The following is a 23,331-nucleotide window of genomic DNA, read 5'->3' on the forward strand; positions in this document are numbered from 1 at the left end:
AGCGTAGGCCCCCCTGTGTCGGTGGCTGTGGAGATGCATACTACGTGACCAGCGAACAGGAGGCAATCAGTTTTGAGAGTCACTGAGTTAACAGGGCACACTGGGCTGAGTGATGGTGCAGACCTTTGCATTGAGTATCAGATAGAACCTTGTCTTTTTAATCTCCTCTCTTTTTCTCTCTCTTTCTTTCTTTCTTTCTTTCTTTCTTTCTTTCTTTCTTTCTTTCTCTCTCTCTTTCTCTCTCTCTCTCTCTCTCTCTCTCTCTCTGGCTAATTAAAGCTCAGCAAACGCTCTGATGGACAGGGGGGCCCTTTTCTCCTGTGTTGCTATGGTGTTCTTGTCAGCTCCGATGTGGACTGAGTCGTAAACAAATCACAAGAGCTGTAAATGACTGTATGCCTCGGCCGACACTGCTGCCCCTCGAGAGCCCTTTTCGCCTGGCCGCACCATGGGAGACCCTGTCCAAGTCTTTGGTCAGTACTTCTCTACTGTGTCTTTCTTCCTTGCTGTGATGGACAGGGCTCTTCTACGCTATGCCCAGCTCAATCTGCGGGCAGTATGTGTTTATCTGTCTGTCTGTCTGTCTGTCTGTCTGTCTCTCTCAGACTCGGGATTGTTTATCTTTTTCTCTGTGTCTCCATTTCTGCCTGACGGGCTTCCCCATGACAATGGCACCAACCTGTTTAGCTAGTTAACAAAGGAAAAGGGCTCTGTTAACATAGCAAACAAGGAGCAGAGAGGGAGAGCGAGAGAGATGGGAGGGGTTTGAGGGATGGGGGTGGAGGGAGGGGGGGCACACAGGCCCTCAGCCAAAAAACATTGCCACACCCCAGGTGTCAGGGCCAGTAAGAGCAGGCAGGAGGAATGTGTGTGAATGAATGGGAGAGTAAGTCCTGTCTTTCTCATGGTGAGTGCCTTTCTCTTTTTTCCTGATTCTCTTGGTTGTTTTCAACCAAGCTACAGACATCCCTTGTTTTTTTGAACGGTACACACACAGGAGACTCTGGGGGGGGCAGAGGACATACAATTCTGTGTGACTGTGTGGACTTGAGTGAAATGTTAGCTCAACACACGTGCTTAGGCTTCAGAAATGAGAAGATCTTAGTTAAAGTTCATTGCAATACAGGACATTGGTTATGATGTGGTTTATGATGATTTGGGATGGTGCATGTTGTTTCATTCATTTAATATTTGTGGGTAAGTTTTATGGCAAGCCAAAGTGAATTAGAGAGAAAAGAAAACAGAACATTGCAGGAATTCAACGCAAGATGTTTTCCCTGCGTGGCGAATGCGTCTCTATTGAAACTGTGAAGACCTAACCACATGGAAGTCTATGCAGCAACAATGTCAGTGTCAGGGGATCCAGGACCAGGTGAAAGCCAGATTGTGTTTTTGTTGACATAGAAAGGATGGTTGTTTTATCCCTCAAGTTAATTACATTGACTTTTTGTTTTTCTTTTCCCTTGGTGAAAGAGCAACTGTTTTTCGATGTGAAAAGCAAGCACTGTTTTCTGTTTGCGTAGGAGGAAACTATGCAGCAGAATAGGAATTTTCACTCTTTTAAAAACGAGTGGAAACTCTTTGAACAGGCCAGCCACTGATTCGAGACCGAGGCTCTGAGAGCAGAGTACATATTTTCTGTCTGTGTGGTTGGCAATCTGTTTACTGGAAGGGCCCTGCACAACCAAGCGTGTGTATGTGTGTGTGTGTGCATGGGACGTTCTTGTGCACTCATGTTTGAAGAGTTAGCTTCTAAGCAACAGATCTGTGGTTGCTGATGCAGAAACAAGATGTGGACAATTGCTGGAAAGGCTTAAAACACTTTGTAGGTGACCAAACAAAAATCAAAAGAAAACAATGGCTTCAGGTGCCCTCTATTGCCACGGTGAGGAGGACTGTGTGTCTTTTTGCGGGTGGTGATTGAACAGAACTGGGAGACTATTCACATCAGGCATGTCATCCATGTGTCTTATTCAGTAACCTTAAACTAGTCAACAATGGGAGTATTAAGATTCATGGAATCAGATCAACTATGAAGCACTGAACTTCCACGGGTAGTGCTGGAAAGGTTAACCATGTTGGTGCTTATGCAATAGGCCTACTGTCATATATACCTCTCAAAATATCCACATCATGTCGAAGGAAACCAAGGGGCTCCAAGGGCCTCAGAGAAAGCGTCTCAGCACAACCTGTTCTTGCTCATGCAAACAGATTATAAATTCTGTTGAGAGATGTGCCAGAGGCTCTGCCTTGGCCTGCATGATGTTGATGGTTTGCATAGTTTTTCCTGTTCTTGTCTTCTTATGCTCTCAGAGCCTGGACAGAATGGGTGCCTTTTTACGATTGCTCTGTAGATTGAGACCGCGCTCTTGTCGCTTCCAACAGGGCTGCAACATGCCTGTGCATGTGTGGCCACCAGAGAGTCAGAAACGGGTAGTCAGAGGGGGCTCAGAGGGCTACATTGCCGTCTTGATTTGTGATGCCTTCTCTGTGAACTTGTATCAGATTTCAGGTTTAGTTCAGTTCAGTAAACTTTATAATCCCAAAGGGAAACTTATCTTGCAGACAGGTACAAAAGCCCTGGTTGCAAACTGATGCAGCATGATGATGCATGGATTCAGACTTTACAATACAAATATTAATAAGGGGTTTTCTGGTCAAACTCTAGTTATTGGTTAACCCAGGGTTTGTGCAATAAAAGTGTTTTTATTTGGATTACAAGTCTTAGCCATTTAGAGTTATTTGGCCTAATAATAATCTAAACTTTATACCCCCCACCACCACCGGATCCAGTGGGCCTCCCCTCCCCCACACTGAAGGTGTTGTTGGCCCCTACCCACTAACCTTGTCTGCTGCCAGAGTGTTTTCAAAGCTGTTCATCAGCATGCTAAACATGCCTGGAGGGCATTGTGCTCTTGTACCCGTAAATAGCCTGCCATTGGTGAGCAGAGGGGGCAGTAAACGCTGGCCCTGGGCACTCCACTTGGTGGTTGGTTGGGTGGGTGGGTGATGGCAACCCACTGGTAGATCATGGAGACGGCCACGCACTCGGAATGCAGCGCGAGGTGATATTTATCACTTGCGGCCATTTATAAACAGACAGAGCTCTTTCCAAAGCTACGGCCAAACAGAGGAATAGTCGTGGTCTGGTGGCTGGACACCCTTGGCCTAGACAGTCCCAAGGAGAGTTCTGTTTTGGTATGAGCTCATCCATTCATTCATAACTCTGGACAAAAACAGATTATCATAAATCCCTGGTACAACAATGGCCCAAAGGACAGAGCAGACATAATGTAAACATCGGCTTTCTGGCACATATCACTTGAAACTTTCAAAATGAGATCAGCCATGGGACAGTTTGGAAAGTGGTGGTAGTGAAATAAACCTTCAACGGCTGCCTGTATTACCCCCTGAAAAAAGCAGAACCAGAAAGATGAACAGTATACTGGCTTAGAGTAGTGCTAGCATTACCACACATAGGCCTAACAGCTTTAGAGTAGTGCTAGCATTACAACACATAGGCCTAACAGCTTTAGAGTAGTGCTAGCATTACAAAACATAGGCCTAACAGCTTTAGAGTAGTGCTAGCATTACAACACATAGGCCTAACAGCTTTAGAGTAGTGCTAGCATTACAAAACATAGGCCTAACAGCTTTAGAGTAGTGCTAGCATTACAACACATAGGCCTAACAGCTTTAGAGTAGTGCTAGCATTACAACACATAGGCCTAACAGCTTTAGGCGGGGATCACAATGGAAATAACAAAGCGGCTAAGCGTAACACAATGCTCAGACCATAATAAGTTCTATCTCAGTCGTAAGTAACACAAACAGTTTGCCTAAACGCTCGTGTTGCACTTTCAAAGTTGAACCAAGTTCAACGCTCAGCTTGTTCTAGCGGTGCAACCATTCCGCTGCTGAACCATAGAGAACAATAAGAAACCTGCTGCTTGCCGCTGGTCAGTGTGATCCCTGCCTCAGTCATATGATTTGGTCCTGGCTGCCATTTTGATTGGGACCCTTTTAGGTTTGATGTACAATTGACTGGCATTAACCATGTGAATTCAAAAAATCATATCTAAAGACCACAGAATCTAAAGATCTCTGTGAGAGACCACACGGCCAGCTCACGTGTTGGGATGTGAGCTTGGAGATGTTGGTGGAAAAGAATGTGCAGGAGAGGTAGGTCCAGTTTCAAAAGGTGCCAGTCTATTTATTAAATAATAAAAAGCTTGCAATTAACTTGCAAGAATACCAACAGGCTATTATTTACAAAAAAATACTTTTAAACCAAAAACAAAATAAATTCAGCGTTCATAAAGCAATCAATCAATCCAGACTTACATAGAGCATAACACAGATTCTCTGCCTCGCAACAGGGGAGCTGCTCTCTTTCTAGCACTCAGGTATTATGGTTTCATGCGTGGTAGAGTTTGTGTACATTTTTGGAGATTTTGGCTAATAATAAGTCATTTTTATATAATTTTTTCACGTTTTTCGCTGACTTCATTTTCTGGACACTGCTTGGACTACTTTTTCACAACCTCATAACACTGTGAACTAAACTTGCCGATGTCAGCAGACAATCCTCAGTTCACTAGAATCATGTCAGACACAAACTGACGCTGACACCCTGAATCGTGTAATATGTGTAGTAACAGTTTTGATCAGGAGTACAAGAGAAATCCTAATGTGCTGAAATAGTTCTGAGAAAATATTCTACAACAGGAAATGCATTGCACTGACTTAAAATTCTCACATGCACTTTCCCTCCTTCTCCTTATCTCCTCTTTAGAATCAGTGTATGACCTACTCCCCAAAGAGCTGCAACTACCACCCACCACTGAGCCGAACATCGGGGCGATGAGTCAGAAAAGTGGCGGAGAGGCCGGTCCTCCTCCCTCGGCGGCGTTTGCTTCAGGTAGCCTGTCTCCTCTGCCTCTGTCCGTCCGTCCTGTGTCTCTACAGGGCCTCTCGAGCACCATGGTAACAGTGAGCAGTGCTGCGACTGGTTGTTCCTTCCTGTCAGCCTGATGGCCACGCTTCTTTAGGCTACCTGCAAGACATGGCCTAGGCCATGCCACACAGGCCTAGGCAGCATGCAATGCACGTGTTGGCACTGGGGAACCTAGACTTACTTTATGAGCAGGCAGGGTTCATCTTGGGTTGATATTGGGGGCTTAATGTGAGAGAAGATGACATTTAGAATTGCAGATATCACACACACACACACACACACACACACACGCACACGCTCAAACAGGCCTGGAGTGCTGAAGACCGGAGTTACGAGGCCTAAGTTCCCTCTCTCCCTTTTTGGGCACTCGGGCAAACAGGAAATAAGCCACACCCTCTAGACCAACTTTTTTGGGAAGAAAGACATCATCACATTTGTGTGTTGGCTATGTGTGTTCAATAATAATTGGTGTTTTTAGCCTCTCTGTTTTCCCCAGGAGAAACATGTGAAATGTCTCATGACAAAACAGCCTTGCTGACCTGACCTCTCTCAGGTCTATCTTTGTTTATATTTGGTGGATAGGACCTAGGAATTACCAAGCTATAGTTAGTGTGCCTTACCAAAGTCTGAACAAGCAGGCTTAATGGCTTAAGAGTGAATGCACTGTCTGGTTATATGTGCAGTTAATAAATACAGTTATTCTCATAATTATCTACATGCACAAATTAATGCAATCCTATAAACTTAGTTTACTGTGTAAAAAACATAGCTTTTTTGCAAATTTTAGAATTGAGAATAAAGCTAAATCAATGCCATTGTAGCTGCATGCAATTTCAGAATAAGCTTAAAAGTCCTACTGTCTCGCCCCTGCTGGGTACACTGTGCCTTGCAGTTGGAGTCTAAGGAAACTACATTAGATTTTACATGTCAAATAATTACTTGAAAGGAGACATCTCTGCTCCATTTGAAAAATCAAGTCAATTTATCTTGGCTGCTGAAGTACTCCCCAAGTACAGTTTGTTTGGGGATAAAAACATAAACTTGAATCGTCTTGTATCTTAAAACTTCAAAACGAGACAAAGCATTGGCTACCCTTTCAATCCAGAAAGGGAAGTTAGAGCAACTTCCCCCAAATTTCAATTGGCTATTATGTTTCCAAATGTCTCACTAAACATGTTTAGGGAAATATTTGTTCCAGACTGAAACCAATACTTTCCAGGTACAAAACCATCTCGGTACTGCTCACAATAATCATTGTTTGCCATCGAATCGTGATGCCAAAAATGAGGAAAGGTGGACATCACTTCCTGTTCATGTGCTTTTTTTCAACCAATTAAGCATTTTGTTTACAGCTTAATCAAGCACTTGGTGTTGAATAACAAAAATGCAAGATGGTGGCGGAAAACAGCAGTCAGTTAGGCTACTTAAAATCTTTTTAAACTCTTCTTGACGGGCCAAAGAGGACTTTAAAGGCAAAAGGAAGATTTCTGCAGCACCAACCTTTCAGTTCAAAAATTTGTACTTGAACATTCAAAATGCGATTCACTTTAGTGTCTTTTACTCTGCCCCTTTATCATAGTACCCAGGTTTAGGGTGAGTTTGAATAAACCAGGAGTCTGTTGCCTTTGGACATCAGTACCTAACTGCAGCCAATGCATCCCTGTGACGAGGCAGGACTTGCTTGCTGTAGCTGGAGGAAGGTGAAGTATTTCTAAGCTTAAATGAATCTTAATTCGGGACTGTAGGTTTCACTGCAAATTGGCCTTACATCTTCTGGCTGTTTTCTCTTCTTTTTTTAATTCAATATCCTATTTTAATATATATACATATATATTCAAAATGACTCAGATCCTTGAATCAAGGGCTTGTTTTATTCAGTGAGCCTTGTGGTGTGACAGCTGCTGTATAAAGTGGCTGTAAATGTTTGCTGCTCACTGAAGAGGGCAAACTCGCATCAGCACCCAGATTAGGTGTTGGGAAGGGCACTGGAGGCGAGAGTGGGCAAGTGAAGGGGCATCTTCCCCTCCTATCCCCCGTTTATTTTCTTTTTTTTGTTGTTACTCTCTCTGGAGTCACACCTATGAATTTAGCCTGTCGCTCAGGCTATTTACTCACACACTTGTTGTTGTTGTTGTTGTTATTCCAGTCTTACGCTCGCCCACTTCTTTTTTTCCCTTGGTGCCCCTTCCCATAATGCCCTACACAGCCTACTGGTGTGTAAGGGGGAGCCCATACATGAAGCTGCTGCCTCAGTCACTGCCTCAGCGCTATGCTATGCTACCTATGCTAAGCATCAAAAAGACCAAAAAAGAAAAAGAGAGAGTGTGAGAGAGAGACCATGCACTTGACATGTCGACCACCTCTACTTCTTGCCTGCTACTGAAAACTGCTATTCATAGCTTTGCCTGCCATGACACAGTCACTGCTAGAGTCCCTGTGTTGAACTGTAGCTTGACCCGGCTTCCCCCTTTCGAGCTCTCTTGACCTCACCCCCTTGCTACTAACACTCAGCCTTCAGAGCCTGCACTCCCCTCTTCTCTTCCCTGCCTGTCTTTGGGAAATGGCTAAAGTAAATAGTGCTACAGGGAAGGCTTTGGGGGTGACTTCATGTAAAATGTTTTAAATGGCTCCTAATTTATACCCCAATATGTTTTTTTAAATGGCTTTGACTTTCAAAGAAGCTCCCTTTTTTGTTAAACTGTTGTTTTTTATGCCATTGTCTGTTATTTGTTTCCCTTGTTTGAATGTCTGTCTAAATTGAGCCTGAATCATTGATGTATGACGTCAACTTTCTTCCTTGCCTTTCAGTTCATCCAGAGAGTTTTGAAAAATAGAAGGGGGTGTGTGTGGTGGTGGGGGGGTGGTTGAGATAATAAGGGTTATTTAAACCGAGGTGTTGCATTTATAATGAATGATTATGACTCCTCTGTTCAGAAACCTGACCATGTTTTCATTTGGCGACATATCAGAGAGTTCAGAGAAAGCTAACTGCATGCGTGGCACACATGGCTGTCTTTTAAACCAGTGCTTGCAGAAAACATTATTACACTCTACGCTTCAAGTAGCCTTGCATTCAAAGAGTGGTGTCCGAGCACTTACCAGGATATGTGCTTGTTTTTATTTGTGACTGCAAGGCTGTGTGAATACACATAATGTTGTACTTTTTTGTTTGGGATCTATGGATGTTTTTTTCCATTAATAAACCTAACTTGCATTTTAGCTGGGCTCCGCAGGCATCTGAGTGGGTTTTGTGAGAATGTGTCAGTAATGAAGACACTTAGTCCCAGGGGCACTTAACCCATCAAATCTCAACCAGGGTGCCACCTAGGTCGGTCTGTCTGTCTTTTAGACTTTTTTACTATTGTTTTGTTTTGTTTTTCATGTATTTCAGGTTGTGTCTGAATGCACTTTTAGTGTACCTCTTTTACTTTTTTTGTAGTGACAAATTCTGTTCGTCTGGAACACAGTGTGGTTGTCAAGGGCAAGAGTGCAGCATTTTGGCTGCTACCATGGTCACATACTGTAGGTGGAGGCAAGGGCTTGTCGGTTGTATGAGTCATGGGAAATTTTTATTCTGACTCCTCTTCCAAAGGAGAATATTAAATAGCGTGATTCTGATGTATGTAGAGGCCGATTGATTTTTCCTTGGTCTTGACTCTGTGAGATCTGTTTGGTGTTTTTGTCTCCTTGATACAGTCAAAGATCATATGACCAACCATCCCATTGCTTCCATCTGCTGGGACCTACTAAGTACCTCAGACATTTGAATGTCTTCAGTACCTTGGAGAAACTGGACTGTTCTTTTGCAGCTACTTTCAGTATGATAAGATAACGCTTTAAATACATTTTTACTAAGCAAAACTTCAAAAAATGCACAATGTACTAAAATACTATGCTTGATCAAGTATGACAGGTATTTACTGGTAGTACATTTAATTTAGTAATTTGTTAGAATTCTCCCATGACAACAAATGCTGTTGGAACTAGATCAACAAAATAATCAGTCTTTTGTTAACTACATCTAGTTTGAATATTGAATACCAATGCATTTCATTATTTGCTGTCTTAATACAAAAACATTGCTCATGTTTCTGATTTAAGAAAGCTCTCAAATTTCGCCGATGTAAGTCAATATAAATAGTCCCTCTGTTAGAGGCGCCACACCTCCCTGTGCTCAGTTAGTATGGAGGAATCAGTTAAGCAAGAGATCGGTCAACATTAACGACCAAAGTGCTACATTTCTCAGGGTTATCAGATAAACAACACAGAGTCTATTTCAAAATACTATATATAATTTCTTAACATGTTAGTTGTCACCTACAGTATATGTCAGAGGTAGACCTACTGATGAGTGAGCATGATGATCAATTGAATTGAGGCTTCAGTTTCTGTTGGGGCAGCCTATTGGGGAGGCAAAGGTGACGTCCCTTTTTATTAAAGCATGTCGGCAGGCTGAACCAAAGGCTTCAGATGACATAACATGCCTGATCTTTAGTGTTGTATATCAAAACAAAAATTAAAACTCTGGTATGAAGTGTGTTCCACTAGGCATAATACTGTTATGATCCATACCTTTTTTATATATCCCGAAGTTGATCTTGTATTTCATAGTTGAAGATGCCTATATGACACAATTGCTTTCTTTTCAGAATGACTTTTGCTAAAAATTAAGAATGTTAAATAAAGAATAGGAGGGTAACTCATGTAGAATACATGATATTACACGAGAGGAGTTGTTATAATCATCTTAAAGTAGCTGCAAATCCATCACTGTGGTTCCAATCATTTGGTCTTAATGGTGTTTTATGCTGCACTTTTTTGCATGGTTTAACATTGTCTGGCATTTTACTCCTTAACATAAAGAAAATACATACTTATGAAGTACTTTTGATAAATTCATTCATTTAACTAATGCTTGATTTTCCTCAGTCTAGAGTTATACCTGTTGCTTTAAAATCTTTTGATTTATTTAATATTGGTTAATGGTCTCTCTGCAATGTGTGAAAATGGAACTTACTTGTGTCGGTTATACTAAGGGTGAAAGGGGAACAAGCTAATTTATTGTCCACTTTTGATAACTCCAGTGTCATGAAATTTGCCTTGTTTTAAAGAGTAGTGTCCAACGTCAGTGGGTATGTGGGTTTCCGCAATCCACTTATGGACCGTTTGGCTTATGCTCTTGTAGTTGAGGTTTAGTTGAGAGACATTTAGTTGATAATTCACTGCCCTCAATGAATTCACTGTGCCTTTAAGACGCATGTGTGTGTCAGAGTGTATGTTTGTACGAGTTTCTCATAGTCATGTTGGAATGTTTGAGCGATCCTTATGTTAGTCAGTTTCTATGTGAACATTTATATTAACATATTCTTCTGTTGTCTATGTATTTGCTTTGTGTGGATCATGTCGCTCGACTCTGGAATTATTGTAATTGGCCAAATTTGGATTGCTTGCTTGTGAGGGAGCCTTTTTTGCTTTCTGTTTTATTTGTTTTAAAGCATCTTAAAGGTACAGGGTCTCTATAGTTGATGGGCTTCCAAATGTCCTCCTAGACGTGAAGAGATGTGGATACCAGCAAAGAGCTGCACTGTTTGAAAGCATTCTTTTGCATCAGACATTCTGATCTTCGGTGGTCAAATGTGTGGTGTTGCTTTCTTTTGTACGTTGCATCTTGTTTTTACCACTGTCTTGTGTCTGATGTCTGCTGAATATTTCAAGTTACAGTCGTGACCAAAAATATTGTCACCCGGAAACATTTTTACATTTTTAAAAAAAATAATATTTGGCACAGTGTTGTTAAATGTTAAGAGGACTAATTAAGCAGGTTCTATAGTGATTTTTCACTCTTCTTGGATCTCTGCATAAGCGGTTATCCCAATGATTTTGGCAAATGACTTAAATGCTGCCTTCACAGATACCGGCTCAAAGACTATGAGGCGTAACCAAATTGTCAGGAAGTTTGCTTTTTGAGGACATTATTTCATGAGAACACGTTTTGTGTGAACTTTGGCATAACCTGCCTCACCAGAGAGCTGTCCTTTGGTCTCAGTTCATGTGACATTTTCCCAGAATATTTTTTACATGTTCTGGTGTGGTTGGGCAAATTAAAGACTGGCCTTCTACTCTCTGCTGGGAGCTCTCTGGCGTTTCTAGCCTTATAACCAGTGACTAGTTGTGTGATGGTCAGATCTGTTTGTCATTTGACTCAATAGCCTTCTTCCATTCTTTGAAGAAAATATTTTGTTTTCCAGCCACAGTGGCTGGTATGCTGTGTGGTAAAATTATTTTACCAGCAACTCAAGCTTTGTACCAATCATTTCTATAATCTTTTTAAATAAAAATATGGAAATGTATAACCTGACACAACCTGATTCACTCCATAATTTGGCACAAAAAGAATGGAACAATTGAGACAATGTTATTCCAATTTTATTTGGAAGACATCAAATGAGTAGATGTCCAACTGTCAAATATTCTAACAAGGCCAGCCTTATTGCCACGATTCAGGTAGATACCTTAATTGCATCGCAGACTTCCAGATGCCACAAGACCTCACTCACTCCTTCATACTCTCCCCGACATCAGTTATTTCACTCACTCTTAAAATTTGTGGTCCAGGAACATTTCTCTGATCTCTGCTGTCTTTCTACCAGTAAGTCCACACAAGCTGCAGCATTACATTCTGGTGGATTATTCAGATGGGCTAATGTTGCTTTGGTGATTTGTTTACCGCAACTGAAAAGTTTAACAAACTAAAAACAAAGTTGGTTCTAGCTGCCACTGGCCAGATCAGGTGGAGGGCCACCTGATAACCTTGAACTCTTTGTAGCCATCAGGAATGCCTTGATTTGCTTGTGTATTATTTAAAAGACACTGCAGTATTACAGTGACACCTAACTCTTAACCTCCAGCAAGCGGTCTGTAAGACTCAAAATCACAATCCAGACAGGTCATCTCACAGAAATTAGTAGTGTACATATCAAAATCACAAATGCCTGGCCCTTATGTAGGCCTGCAGACAATCCTTTTACTGCTCTTTCCTTTTACTGATAAAAGGCAGTTAAACATTACTTGATGTGATGTGAGTAGCGACAGTTTGGCTGGAAATATGTTTAGGTGGTTGTATTATAAACCCTGCTGTCTGATGTCGAAATGTCCTGTCATACCTTTGCCCAAACATTCATTCAAATGTTGGTGGACTCAGATAAGTATGTTTGTGCTCTTTTGAGCTACACTTTTCCTGTACTCAATAAAACTGCAGTGGAAATGTGGCCCATATGTACTGCCGTATGAGGATGAACATTTTGTTTCCCTGGCAATACACTCTTTTTATGTACTTTGCCTGCTAAGGTGAAAAAAGTGTATGCAATACCCATCCCATAACTTGCAGACATGCAACTGTGTTCATGTAGTCATGTAGCTGAGCTGTGTGATTATATTGGTTCAATGCAACCAACCTTAATTTGTTTCTACTGCACAGAAGTGAATCTGAGGTTTGATATGTGATATCTGAATGTGATACTTCTGATAACTTCTTACTAATTTGTCCTTTCTGATCACTCTCATCATATCAAAAAACATAATCTAAATCATCATTCTTTGCCAAAAAAGTAACTAATTACAATCACAATGTAGTCTGTATTTGTCTTTCATGTATGATCCCATTTTTGTCCTACCTGCATGATTACTCAGTGTTCCTGACATTTCAAATTCCTTGATGATGGGAATGCTTTCAAAATGTAGCCTTTGCTTGAGTATTCACATCATACTGCAGAAACAGTTTTGGGGCACAAAAAAGCAATAAGACGGTTGAGCAGGTCTCTTGAAAAAAGTTCCATTTTCACAAAAAAAAAAATCATCTGAATACTTTATTTCAACATATTTTTTATGGTGGTCAGCTTTTATTGCTCATTCGTTGTCTCGTTTTTATTCCAGGAAGTTCCCTCTGAAGCAGGGAGTGTCTGCATATAAAATGGTCTGCAGGTCTCTGCTTCATAGGTCAGAAGCTGGTTTATTCTGTTCTAAGTGGCTACGCTCAGTCCCAACCACCAAATTGTTTGAACCACTATAAGAAAAAGAACCAATTGGCATGCATCATCTTACACATGACAGGGATGAAGATTCGTAGTGTACCATTTTACTTAAAGTGAAATAGTTGGACATTTTTAGTGTAAATATACATATAATGATTTTACACACTGCCTAAAAGTTTACCGTATCAATTATAAAACATTTAAAACACAAATGAAAAACATATACAATGGCTAACAAATATTAGTTTTGCTTATTTTAACAAATATGCATTCCCAAATTAATGCTTGCTCCTCCCCGTAATTTTTCTTTATGCCTTCTTTTTAGCATTTTAACATTTTATGAATGAAACAACCTTTATCACTTTTTTTTCCAAGTTGCACACATTACACTCAGCCACACACTCACACCATGATGCATTAAAACAAAAAACAAATATCAAATTATAATTGGGATGAAATTTTTGTTTAAAAAAAAGCAGTCGTTGCTCACATTTCGCTGCTTGAATGGGACTGCTAGCCAGCATATGTGTAGAGGCCTTTATTCACTGTCTAATTGTGCACACTGCAGATGCTTCATCCACCTCCTCTCCTCTGACCATGGGAAGTCCCTGCAGTGCTTTTCCCACCTCTTCCAGCTCTAAGACGCACTCCTCTACCTCAGCCACTGTGCGGCCACCCGCATCCAGCACCTGCACTCCAGGAGAAGTAAGTAGTCGGGGGTTGTCTGAGCTGTTGGATGCAGAGGGCAAACTGTGTGGAAGCAGCAGCACCACCAGGTCCATGGGAAAGAAAGGAGGAGGAGGAGGAGGAGGATGTGGTGGTGGAGGAGGAGTAATGGCTGCCCAGCAGACCCAGCCGCATCACCAGATGACTCCATCCAAGCGCTCTGTGTTGAACATCTCGCCCCCGCCAGAGGACCTCTTTGATGACAGCCGCATGTCCTGTCAGGACGAGCTGTCGCTGGACTCGGAGCAGAGCAACAGCATCTGGACAGATAACTCTGTGTCTAACTTCAGCATCATCAGCTCCAGCTCCTACAACGACAACACAGAGGTGCCGCGCAAGGCCCGCAAGCGCACACCACGCCAGAGGCCCGGACCAAAGCCCATCTCACAGCAGGAGACCAGCATGGACATGTTTGATGCCGACAGTGCCAAAGCACCACACTTTGTACTCTCCCAGCTGGGCCCGGACAGCATGGCCGGCACCAAAGGAAGGTAAGGGTCCCATTTCTGGACAGTCTGTCTTGTAGTACGATGTCAAGTGGCTCTATATCAAATACAAAGCAAGCCAATGAGAGTGTGCAAATATAGTGTGTTCAAGACAATTCAAATCCTACAGAATAATACACATTAGCCCCTTTAACCAGATGAAGCTGATGTTGCTTCAGCTAGTCTATAGTTGGCTCTGTAACATAATGAACCTCTCATCATGTTCAGTAAAACAGCTCTGTCCAGAGTCTCTCCAGGCCTGGTAGAACTACTGTAGGCTATGAAGAAGCCTATATCTTTTTTCATTTAGTTTCATATTGCTGAAACTTACTTGGAATGATTCTGCACTGCTGCAGTATATAGTTTGGTAAAAGCTCTGAACCCCTGTGGGTGTTTAATTTGTTGAGCTTTCAAATGCATAAACTGATCCACTGAACTGTGGCTAGTGAAAGGCAGCTAACATGTTTGAACAGGAAACCTGACACTGTAGAGAGTTTCTCCTTGTTTATAAATTAACACAGAGATCCAAGGCAGGGTGGGGCTAGGTACATGTGAATCTGGAGGCAACTTATTTGGTTATTAAATCACTATAACAACAAGTCAGTTTGGAGAAGTTTAGTAGGCACCGTATATCGTATTATAGATCATATAATAATGGGAGCATTTGATCAGTAAGGGCAACAGAATAATATATATTTTAAATATATCTGAGTAGTAGTAGCGTGTCTGAGCAGGACCTTTCACTCCTTCTGTGTGTTTGCTCTGTTGAATGCAGCCCAAGCATACTTTTTAAATTGCAGTAGATGGACCTGATCCGTCTCCCTCCCAAAGTTAATGTTAATGTCTCCGCATAAGTGTGTGTGGTGTGTGGGGGCCTTGGGGGTGTAGGTGGGGGGTTGGGGGCCCAGCCTGGCTGTAACTCTCGTAATGGATGAGCTCCAAGTCCTGCCAAGGCCTTTCCCACTCAGAGGAAGTGTGTTGCCAGAAGTGGGGCCCGTCCTTCCCTTCCTTAGATAAATGAACACAAGCTTCACATAGTTCTGGAGTCACACACACACAGATCCCTCTCCCCTAGGCCAGGCTTGGAGCGAGACTGCTTCCTACTCACTGGGTATACTGACTGACTGTATCTCTCTGTCACATACACACTTTCGCATGTAATTAGTTGGCTGATTGCTATGAAAAACTGACCTGAAATCCTGTCATATCTTACGCTGAAGATGAAGAAGATTTACATGTGACTAATATGATGTCATTGTGAAAGCAGTTACACAAACAGCACTTTTTTTCTCTCCTTTGCCCGATATCCCAGTGGGAATTATGGGTATTTTACCTGCTTTCGGACAGGAAACGGGGTGCTGTAACGGAGCAGTTTTTGTCATTGACTTCAACAGTGGTTTTGCATCTATTCTACAGCTACAGCTTTGGAGAGAACCTGATCAGTAGAATTCTCCATTTCAGTTCCACAGACGGACCACAGGGGCCTGGTCCAAAAGGAGGCATTCTCTGTGGGCAGTTCCCTCAGAAGAGCGAGGGCAAGGAGCTGAAGATCCTTGTGCAGCCGGAGACGCAGCACAGAGCCCGCTACCTTACTGAAGGCAGCCGAGGGTCCGTCAAAGACCGCACCCAACAGGGTTTCCCCACTGTCAAGGTGTGGTAAATTACTAAACACACACATATGATCCTGTCCAAATCAAAAACACACGACACACACACACACACATATACACACACACCTGTACCTACACCATACACCATACACACACCTACATACACCATACACACATGGACATAATGTGCACATATATAATACTGTTATATGTCAGTCAGTTCTACACTTATCTTGTCTTATTTGAAAAGCTGCCATTAAATCAGCCATGGGTATTGCACAACAGTGTCTCACTGAGAAAACTGTCAGAGGTGGCTTTGGGCCCAGTTCAGACTTGTTTTAAAACTTGATGCAACTGAACTCATACAGCAGTCCTCTTTCTTCCACATGTAAAAAAAGTTCATATTTCAATGAGCCTGTTTGAGATCTCTCAACCTGATAAAATAAGGAGAAACCCTATTGTTTTCTCTATCAACATCTATGATTTTATCGCTAAACCGTACTGCATGCCTGGCTCCAGTTACAGATGGGCCCGATACTTCTTGTCACATTTCAAAACCATTTCTGTTTTAGCCTAAAAACAAACCACTTTAAAAGGAAGCTCTGGTGTGAAAACACAAATGAATGGGGAAAGATATTTGTAACACTTCATTTCAACAGTATTACCACATTTTACCATAAGAGCAATCCACCAGATAATGAAATTCCAGAAAGTGACAGACTAAGGACATAGCTATGTTTCTAATTATGTTTTCTTTAGCTCTGTCCCATAGCCCATTTAAGAGTGAAAAGACTAAAAGGGATTATGCAAATACATCGGTATTCATATAGCTTAAAATGCCATCTTACTCTGTTTTCTTCTCAGCTGGAAGGTCTGAATGATCCAGTGGTTCTGCAGGTGTTTGTGGGTAATGATGTGGGAAGAGTCAAGCCCCACGGGTTTTACCAGGCTTGTCGGGTAACTGGCCGTAACACCACAGCTTGCAGGGAAGTCGACATTGAGGGCACCACCGTCATTGAAGTATCCCTTGAGCCAAGCAACAACATGACTTTGGCGTATGTCACAGTAATGTATATTTGCATTTCACACAATAGGTAGAAAAAATTGTCACAAAATGAGATGGTTTTTTTTTTAGTCTAATTTAACTCCATTTGTATGTCCTCAATTTATAGGGCTCCCATACAGTTTATTGGAAGAAAGGCATCAACAATGATAAATTATGTTTTTGTAAATTATATTAGAACCATATAATACATATTGATGGAAGCCTAGGCAATGACAAACGTATGGTTTAAGAGCCATCAAACAGTGCTTAAACCTCTGGAGAGAGAATGCGCTAAGAAGCTCAAACCCAGAACCTAAAATTAGTATTGTGTGTGTGTGTGTTAAAAGTCCACTTAACAATGATTAAAACACAGCACCCAATAGAGGCTCTTCGTAGTCCTCCACTCACAGACTGCTATCTCTACAGGGTGGACTGTGTCGGGATCCTGAAACTGCGCAATGCAGACGTGGAGGCTCGCATCGGGGTGGCCGGCTCCAAGAAGAAGAGCACCCGGGCCAGGCTGGTGTTTCGGGTGAACATCACACGGGCGGACGGCTCGGTGCTCACGTTACAGACACCCTCCTCGCCCATCCTGTGCAGTGAGTGACCCTGGGTTATTCATAGCCTTCGCCTGCCAGCAGCAGTCTTCTAGGAACCCAGCTGGCTCGCCTGTCACCGCATAGGAGAGGGGGGATTAAGGCAGAGGGATAATGCTCATTTATATCATGAGTGCTGGACAGCGGGAGGGGAAGCGACACAGGGAATTAGATTTTTTTTGCTCTGAGCCTGCTGTTGGATTTTCAAAATGGCACTTAGGTTGTCACTGTAAATTAGAAGTTTTCCACTTGCTATGTACAATTGCGGTTCCTACTTATAGTATAGTATACATTATTTTTATTTATCTTTCTGTTGTCTTTGCCTTTATAGCCATCCTTCAGCTGTCTTTGTCTATGTTTCTGCGATAGAGGGGATCCATAAAGTTTAAGATGTACTGTAGTCTTGGGCCTTATGGGGTGTGGTGAGGGCACTCAACAGTAAAAACTGGATGGCTGATGGGCTGAAGAAAGCCTGTCTTTTTTGTGGTTTACAGTATCTCAGAGGTCTGTGCTTGAAACAGGAGAGAGGCGAGGGTTCCCTTTGTTTATATGGATTGGGAGTGCAATCTGAGTAGGGGCACCTGTGGTCAGAACGTTATCCACCCCCACACCTACCCCCTCCAGTGAGGCAGAGTTATGAGCAGCCAATGAAAGCTTGCGGTCCCTTTTAAATCAGCCTCTCTGTTACTGAGACGTGAGAAAAGTGTGTTCTAGAGTTCTTCTTTGACTCACCACAATATAATTGTGCAATGAAAAGGAGAGAAGCTTCCAGATTTCATACCCTTTGCTGAATTGTCCTTTTCAAAATCCCTGATTGAAATTCCAGACAAAAGACAAGCACTTACTTGTGTATTCCTTGTAGCAGACTTGTCTGACTGACTGTGGTAATTAATATATGGCTATATTTGGTGGCCCCAAAGCTTAATTTGAGAATATGTTTTTGCCATTACCATTACAGTTATCATTCCTGGTGTACGTACATCTCTGTGTCCACTGTGTCAACTCTTTGTTTGTGATGACAGCCCAGCCTGCTGGTTTGCCGGAGATTTTGAAGAAGAGTCTCCACAGCTGCTCTGTAAATGGTGGAGAGGAAGTCTTCATCATCGGGAAGAACTTTCTCAAGGGCACCAAAGTCATGTTTCAGGAGAACATAGGAGGTATGTCATTCTACACAGATGCATAGTCCAAGATTCCAAGCCCAAGACGAGGTGAACTCTGAAAAGAAGCATCAGAAATTACCAAACTTTCATGGCAGTTTCTTTTTGTCCTTTATCATTCATCAACAGATGAGAAGTCATGGAAAGCAGAGGCGGAAATCGACATGGAACTATTTCATCAGGTAGATCTTGATGCCGTTATTTATTCTTAAAGATAACATACTGCAGTTTCAATGTGTTGCCTGTACCTCTTTTCCAGTTTGCATCATATAATTAGGCTTATATTGGATTTTGTGGACTTCCCTCCAACTGAATTGAATTGTGTCATCATGGCCAGACACACCCTACTCCAGCATGTTTTTGTACTAGCCTACATGCTCTAACCCATGCCAACACCAAGCCTTTCTCTTATGTCCGATCTCACTGTACCATCGTTTGATACACTCTTATCAAGGAGTATATAGTCATATTAACTTGGTCTATTTCATATAAAATGTGTATTTTTATATGCTGAATTCATACTGAAATACTGTCTCATCTCCTTCCATCTAGAACCATGTAATAGCAAAGGTCCCCCCTTATCAAAACCCCAGTATATCCTCTCCTGTATCTGTTGGGATCTTTGTGGTGACCAGCGCAGGCCGCTCTCATGATGTACACGCCTTTACTTACACTCCAGAACCCGGTCAGTGTTACAGTATAATTCCCTGTGGACAAACCCATCATGTAAGGTTCTATTTGTATACATTTTATATGAAATTCAATTTGTTGATGCTTGTTTTCCAGTTAACATTGAGGTACCAGTGAAGAAGGAAGTGTCCTCTCCAGTGAAGCCCTGCTCCTATGAGCAGATGAAAGGTGGCCCATTTATTCACCAAAATTGTGTTTTTAGCTTCTGCTGAATGACCATAATGCCACATCTTAAATATTCTGTATCTTCTTTTTCAAACAGCTATGGATAGTGCCTTAATATCCCCGGTTATACCTCTTGTTAAAAGAGAAGATGTTACTCCAATGGAGGTGTCCAGTAACCCTTTGTCTTCAAGTGTCTTCAAGGTATGTCTTGAACCTCTTTAACTTTATGAAGTTAAGTCTGTGTGCCTATACTTATGGGTTAAACCTTATTTTACCAACGTGCACTGTATACTGTTTATTTGTATCCTAATAGTGTGTTTCTTTTTGCAGCAGACCCAAGATGTGATGAACTCAACTCAACAGACCTCCAGTATCCCCACCAACAGTGGCTCCTTCTCCAACACCCTGCCTTGCCAGCCGGGTGAACAGGACCAGAGCCAAAGTACCGCTTTTGCCAGCAAAGAGGCCTTGACCACCATACAGAAACAGGACATTGCACCTGCTAGTTCTTTCCCAGTGTCTGGGAAGTCTATGCTCCCACAGGGACCTTTTATGATGCAGGGTATGGAGCAGGAGAGGTCTAACAGTAATGTGAGCACCGTGGTGTCTCTCTCCCAGCTGGGCGATTCTTCCCAGCAGCAAACCCAGCAGCTTCCGCTCCTACCTCTGGATGAGGTGGCACAACTGGAGCAAGCTGTCCGTCAGCTGCAAGCCAAGGGTTACTGCAGCCTTCCGCTGCAGTCAGAGAATCCACTGGCTAAACAGCAGCAGCAGAAACAGCTGCAGCAGCAACAACTGCAACAGCAGCAGCAACAAATTCAGCAGCAACAGCAGATTCAGCAGCAACAAATCCAGCAGCAACAGCAGCAGATTCAGCAACAGCAGCAGATTCAGCAACAGCAGCAGATTCAGCAGCAGCAACAGCTTCAACAACAACAACAACAACAACAACAGCAACAACAACAACTTCAACAACAGCAACAGCAGCAGCTTCAACAGCAGCAGATTCAGCAACAACAACGTCAACAGCAACAGCTTCAGCAGCAGCAGCAGCAGCAACAACAGCAGCAGCAGCAGCAAGCCCTCGAGAACCTTCAACATCAGATGTTTCCACCGCAGATACCAATGTCCCAAAATCCTTCACAGACCATGGTACAGAACAGTGGCTCCCTCTTCCAGTCATCCCAACAGCAGCAACAACAGCAGCAACAACAACAACAACAGCAACAACAACAGCAACAGGCAGCTCTCTTCCAGCAAGCCAAAGACCTCCTCTCGATCCAGACCGGTTTCCTCCAGCAGACTCCTTCCCACACCTCACCACCTCTGTTCCACAACCCCAGTCCCATGTCTGACAGCCAGGACCCACAGGGAGGACTTTTTCTCACCCCAAAGACATCTCCTACTCAGGAGCAGGTCCAAGCAGCCCTTTTCCAGAACAGTCTGTCAGCTCTGAACGGCTCCACTCTCCCAGCAGAACCCCAGGCCTCTGCTACGAGCATGTTCCTCTCCCAGAATTCTCTGTCCGGTCCGCTGCCGGTAAATGGAGGCCATCAACAGCAGCTCAATTTCCTGAACTCTCTGCAGACACAGAGTCTGGAGACTCCTTCTGTGTTCCAGAATCAGGCCCAAATGTCTGCCATGCAGCAAAGCACCCCTATGGACCAGCAGCAATGCCCACAGCCTCCGCAGCCTACCCCTCAACAGGGAAACCTCTTTCAGAACCTCACACACTCACCCTCCAACAAACTCCCACAGACTCAGCCACAGCAAACTGGCCTGCTGTTCTGCAGCAACCCTCTGCCTTCTGTCAATCCTGAGCAGGCCTCGAGCCTGCTTTTTGGGAACCAGGCCCAGATGTCCCCTCTGAGCACCAATACCATGCCATCCCCAGAGCAGCCCAACCCCAGCCTTCCCTTCTCTCAAGCCAGCATGGTGACTGTGAACAGGCCGAACTCGTCGGAGCCCATGTCATTCCAAAACCAAACGTCTGTGGAAGCGAACAAGCCGCTCCAGCCCAGCATGTTCCAAGACCAGCAACCCATGCAGTTGACCCCCAGCTCTAATGGAGGGTCTGCGCAGTCTGTTACACTCTTCATGGCCCAGTCTAACGTGTCCCAAGAGCTACCCCAGGCTTCACTGTTTGCCTCTCAGAATGGAGTAGCAGGGCTCCAGACCACCACCTCTTCGCCCGTGCAGCAGCCAGGAGCGCTGTTCCAGTCGGCAGTGAATGGGACCCTCAACCGGCCTGGACAGACCCAGCAGCCTGGACTCTTCCTGTTTGACCTGCAGAATGGTAAACATTTCTGCTCATGGTCTAGTAGTAGTTCTGTCCTTTTATAGTTCCTGAACAACACAAACAGTTTACATTTTGAACCAAGATTTTGAAAAAGGCTAACTATGTTATTGTAGTACGTTAATGTTAAATGCAGCTTTCCATGTTAAAGTTTTTTGTCTGTAATGGTGAATAACCATTATTTGTAGTGTGTAATTTTTTCCAAATTTATTTCCTCTCCCAGATTGTGGTGGATTGATGAATTCTGCTGGAACCACGTTGTCGGATCAGATCATCGCCATCAGCCAGTCGGGTCAGAACCAGAGAGAGGCTGAGGGCCAGATCCAACCAATGCTCACCCAATCTATTTCTGAATCTGGCACAATGCAAAACAGCATGACTGCCAATCAGAACATAGAGAAAATCGATGACCTTCTTGTAAGCCTTCATGAGCAAGGCAACAACTTGTCTCGCTCCTATTAGAGGTAAAAGCCTTAAAGACCCCATGCCACACTATTTAATTTATTGTGTTATAATCCTTGATGTCCTTTGATTGAGTTTGTAACATTATTTGGGTTGGCAATGCCTTGGATGGCTTATTTCAAGCTATTCTAGCATTGTCTGAAAAGCCTGGTAGAGGAGACGACTGCTTTTCTCATGAATAATTAATATGTAAATAAGCTTTGCTCTGATTGGTAATCCGCAAAAAACTACAGCACTCTGCCTGCAGCAGCAAGCAGGACAGTTGAGAGGTATCCATGGTTACAAATAACTTTTTACTCACTCCCCTCGACTTCTCATGTAACTTACGTTATAGTCTATAGTACCCAAAACATCTGATTTATACTATCCAACCGATTGTGACAGCCAAACCCTTCAACAGTGTTTTTTTAGAGATATAGCAGATGTAAAGTCCTCACGGAGACAACATACAGGCTAATTTTATTGAAAGGAAACGAACGCGGGGACTCGCGAGCAGTTATACCATTATCAGAGCCATTCTTTTTTTTATGATTTTCAAAACCATAGACTATACAGTCTATGATTGAAACCCCATTCACTCGCTCATAGGGTTTTTTTTTTGCGAACTGGAAAAGGCAAAAATGACTAGTGTCTACCACACTATAGGTCATGTTACATACCGGTATAACTTTTTTAAATAGGATTTCCTTGTGTAGATAAAAGTATTACGGCTGGTGGAGAGGTGGGCAACCTCTGTGATGGCACAACTCCAGGTTTCCAACTTTGATGCAAACCCCCTGCTGTACTCCCTGATGTTGACGAAGTCATCGTTGTCCAAATGCGCCGAACACAGCACTAATTTGGTACCATAGTGTTCCCATATTTCACCCAAAATAAATTGTAACCATTTCTCTCTCAACTCCTCTTTCTTTGGCAGAAGATGCAATGTAGATGTTTTGTTTAGGCATAGCACACAGGTTTTCTGTCGTTCTGCCATTGCAATCAAAACTCTGTAACTAAGCAGCAACTATGTGTATTAGCACTAGTTCAATCTAGATTCTGTCAGAATTTCTGTGGGTGGTTACAAAGGACCATGAATAATAATTAGGCAATGCTACGTATAGCAATGACCG

General features: G+C 42.9%; 1 protein-coding gene across 8 annotated transcripts in view; it reads left to right on the forward strand.

The window, feature by feature from the left end:
- nfat5b (nuclear factor of activated T cells 5b) overlaps positions 1-23,331 on the forward strand; it is a 43,674-nt gene that overhangs the window by 16,281 nt on the left and 4,062 nt on the right. The window contains exons 1-13 of one of the 8 annotated variants that reach the window (XM_076287848.1): positions 324-473; positions 4,796-4,921; positions 13,556-14,204; positions 15,660-15,849; positions 16,673-16,863; positions 17,280-17,452; positions 18,472-18,606; positions 18,736-18,788; positions 19,159-19,291; positions 19,393-19,464; positions 19,559-19,662; positions 19,792-21,757; positions 21,981-22,221. In XM_076287848.1, coding sequence (XP_076143963.1) covers positions 449-473; positions 4,796-4,921; positions 13,556-14,204; positions 15,660-15,849; positions 16,673-16,863; positions 17,280-17,452; positions 18,472-18,606; positions 18,736-18,788; positions 19,159-19,291; positions 19,393-19,464; positions 19,559-19,662; positions 19,792-21,757; positions 21,981-22,219 — 4,056 coding nt within the window. In that variant the 5' untranslated portion in view covers positions 324-448 and the 3' untranslated portion in view covers positions 22,220-22,221. The other 7 variants (XM_076287847.1, XM_076287846.1, XM_076287849.1 and 4 more) reach the window with 7 other exon arrangements.

This window comes from Alosa pseudoharengus, unplaced genomic scaffold (assembly GCF_046254945.1).
Source record: "Alosa pseudoharengus isolate Yale_2024_CS ecotype anadromous, Long Island Sound unplaced genomic scaffold, YU_APseudo_1.1 YU_APseudo_1.1_scf_16, whole genome shotgun sequence".
Taxonomy (NCBI): Eukaryota; Metazoa; Chordata; class Actinopteri; order Clupeiformes; family Clupeidae; genus Alosa; species Alosa pseudoharengus.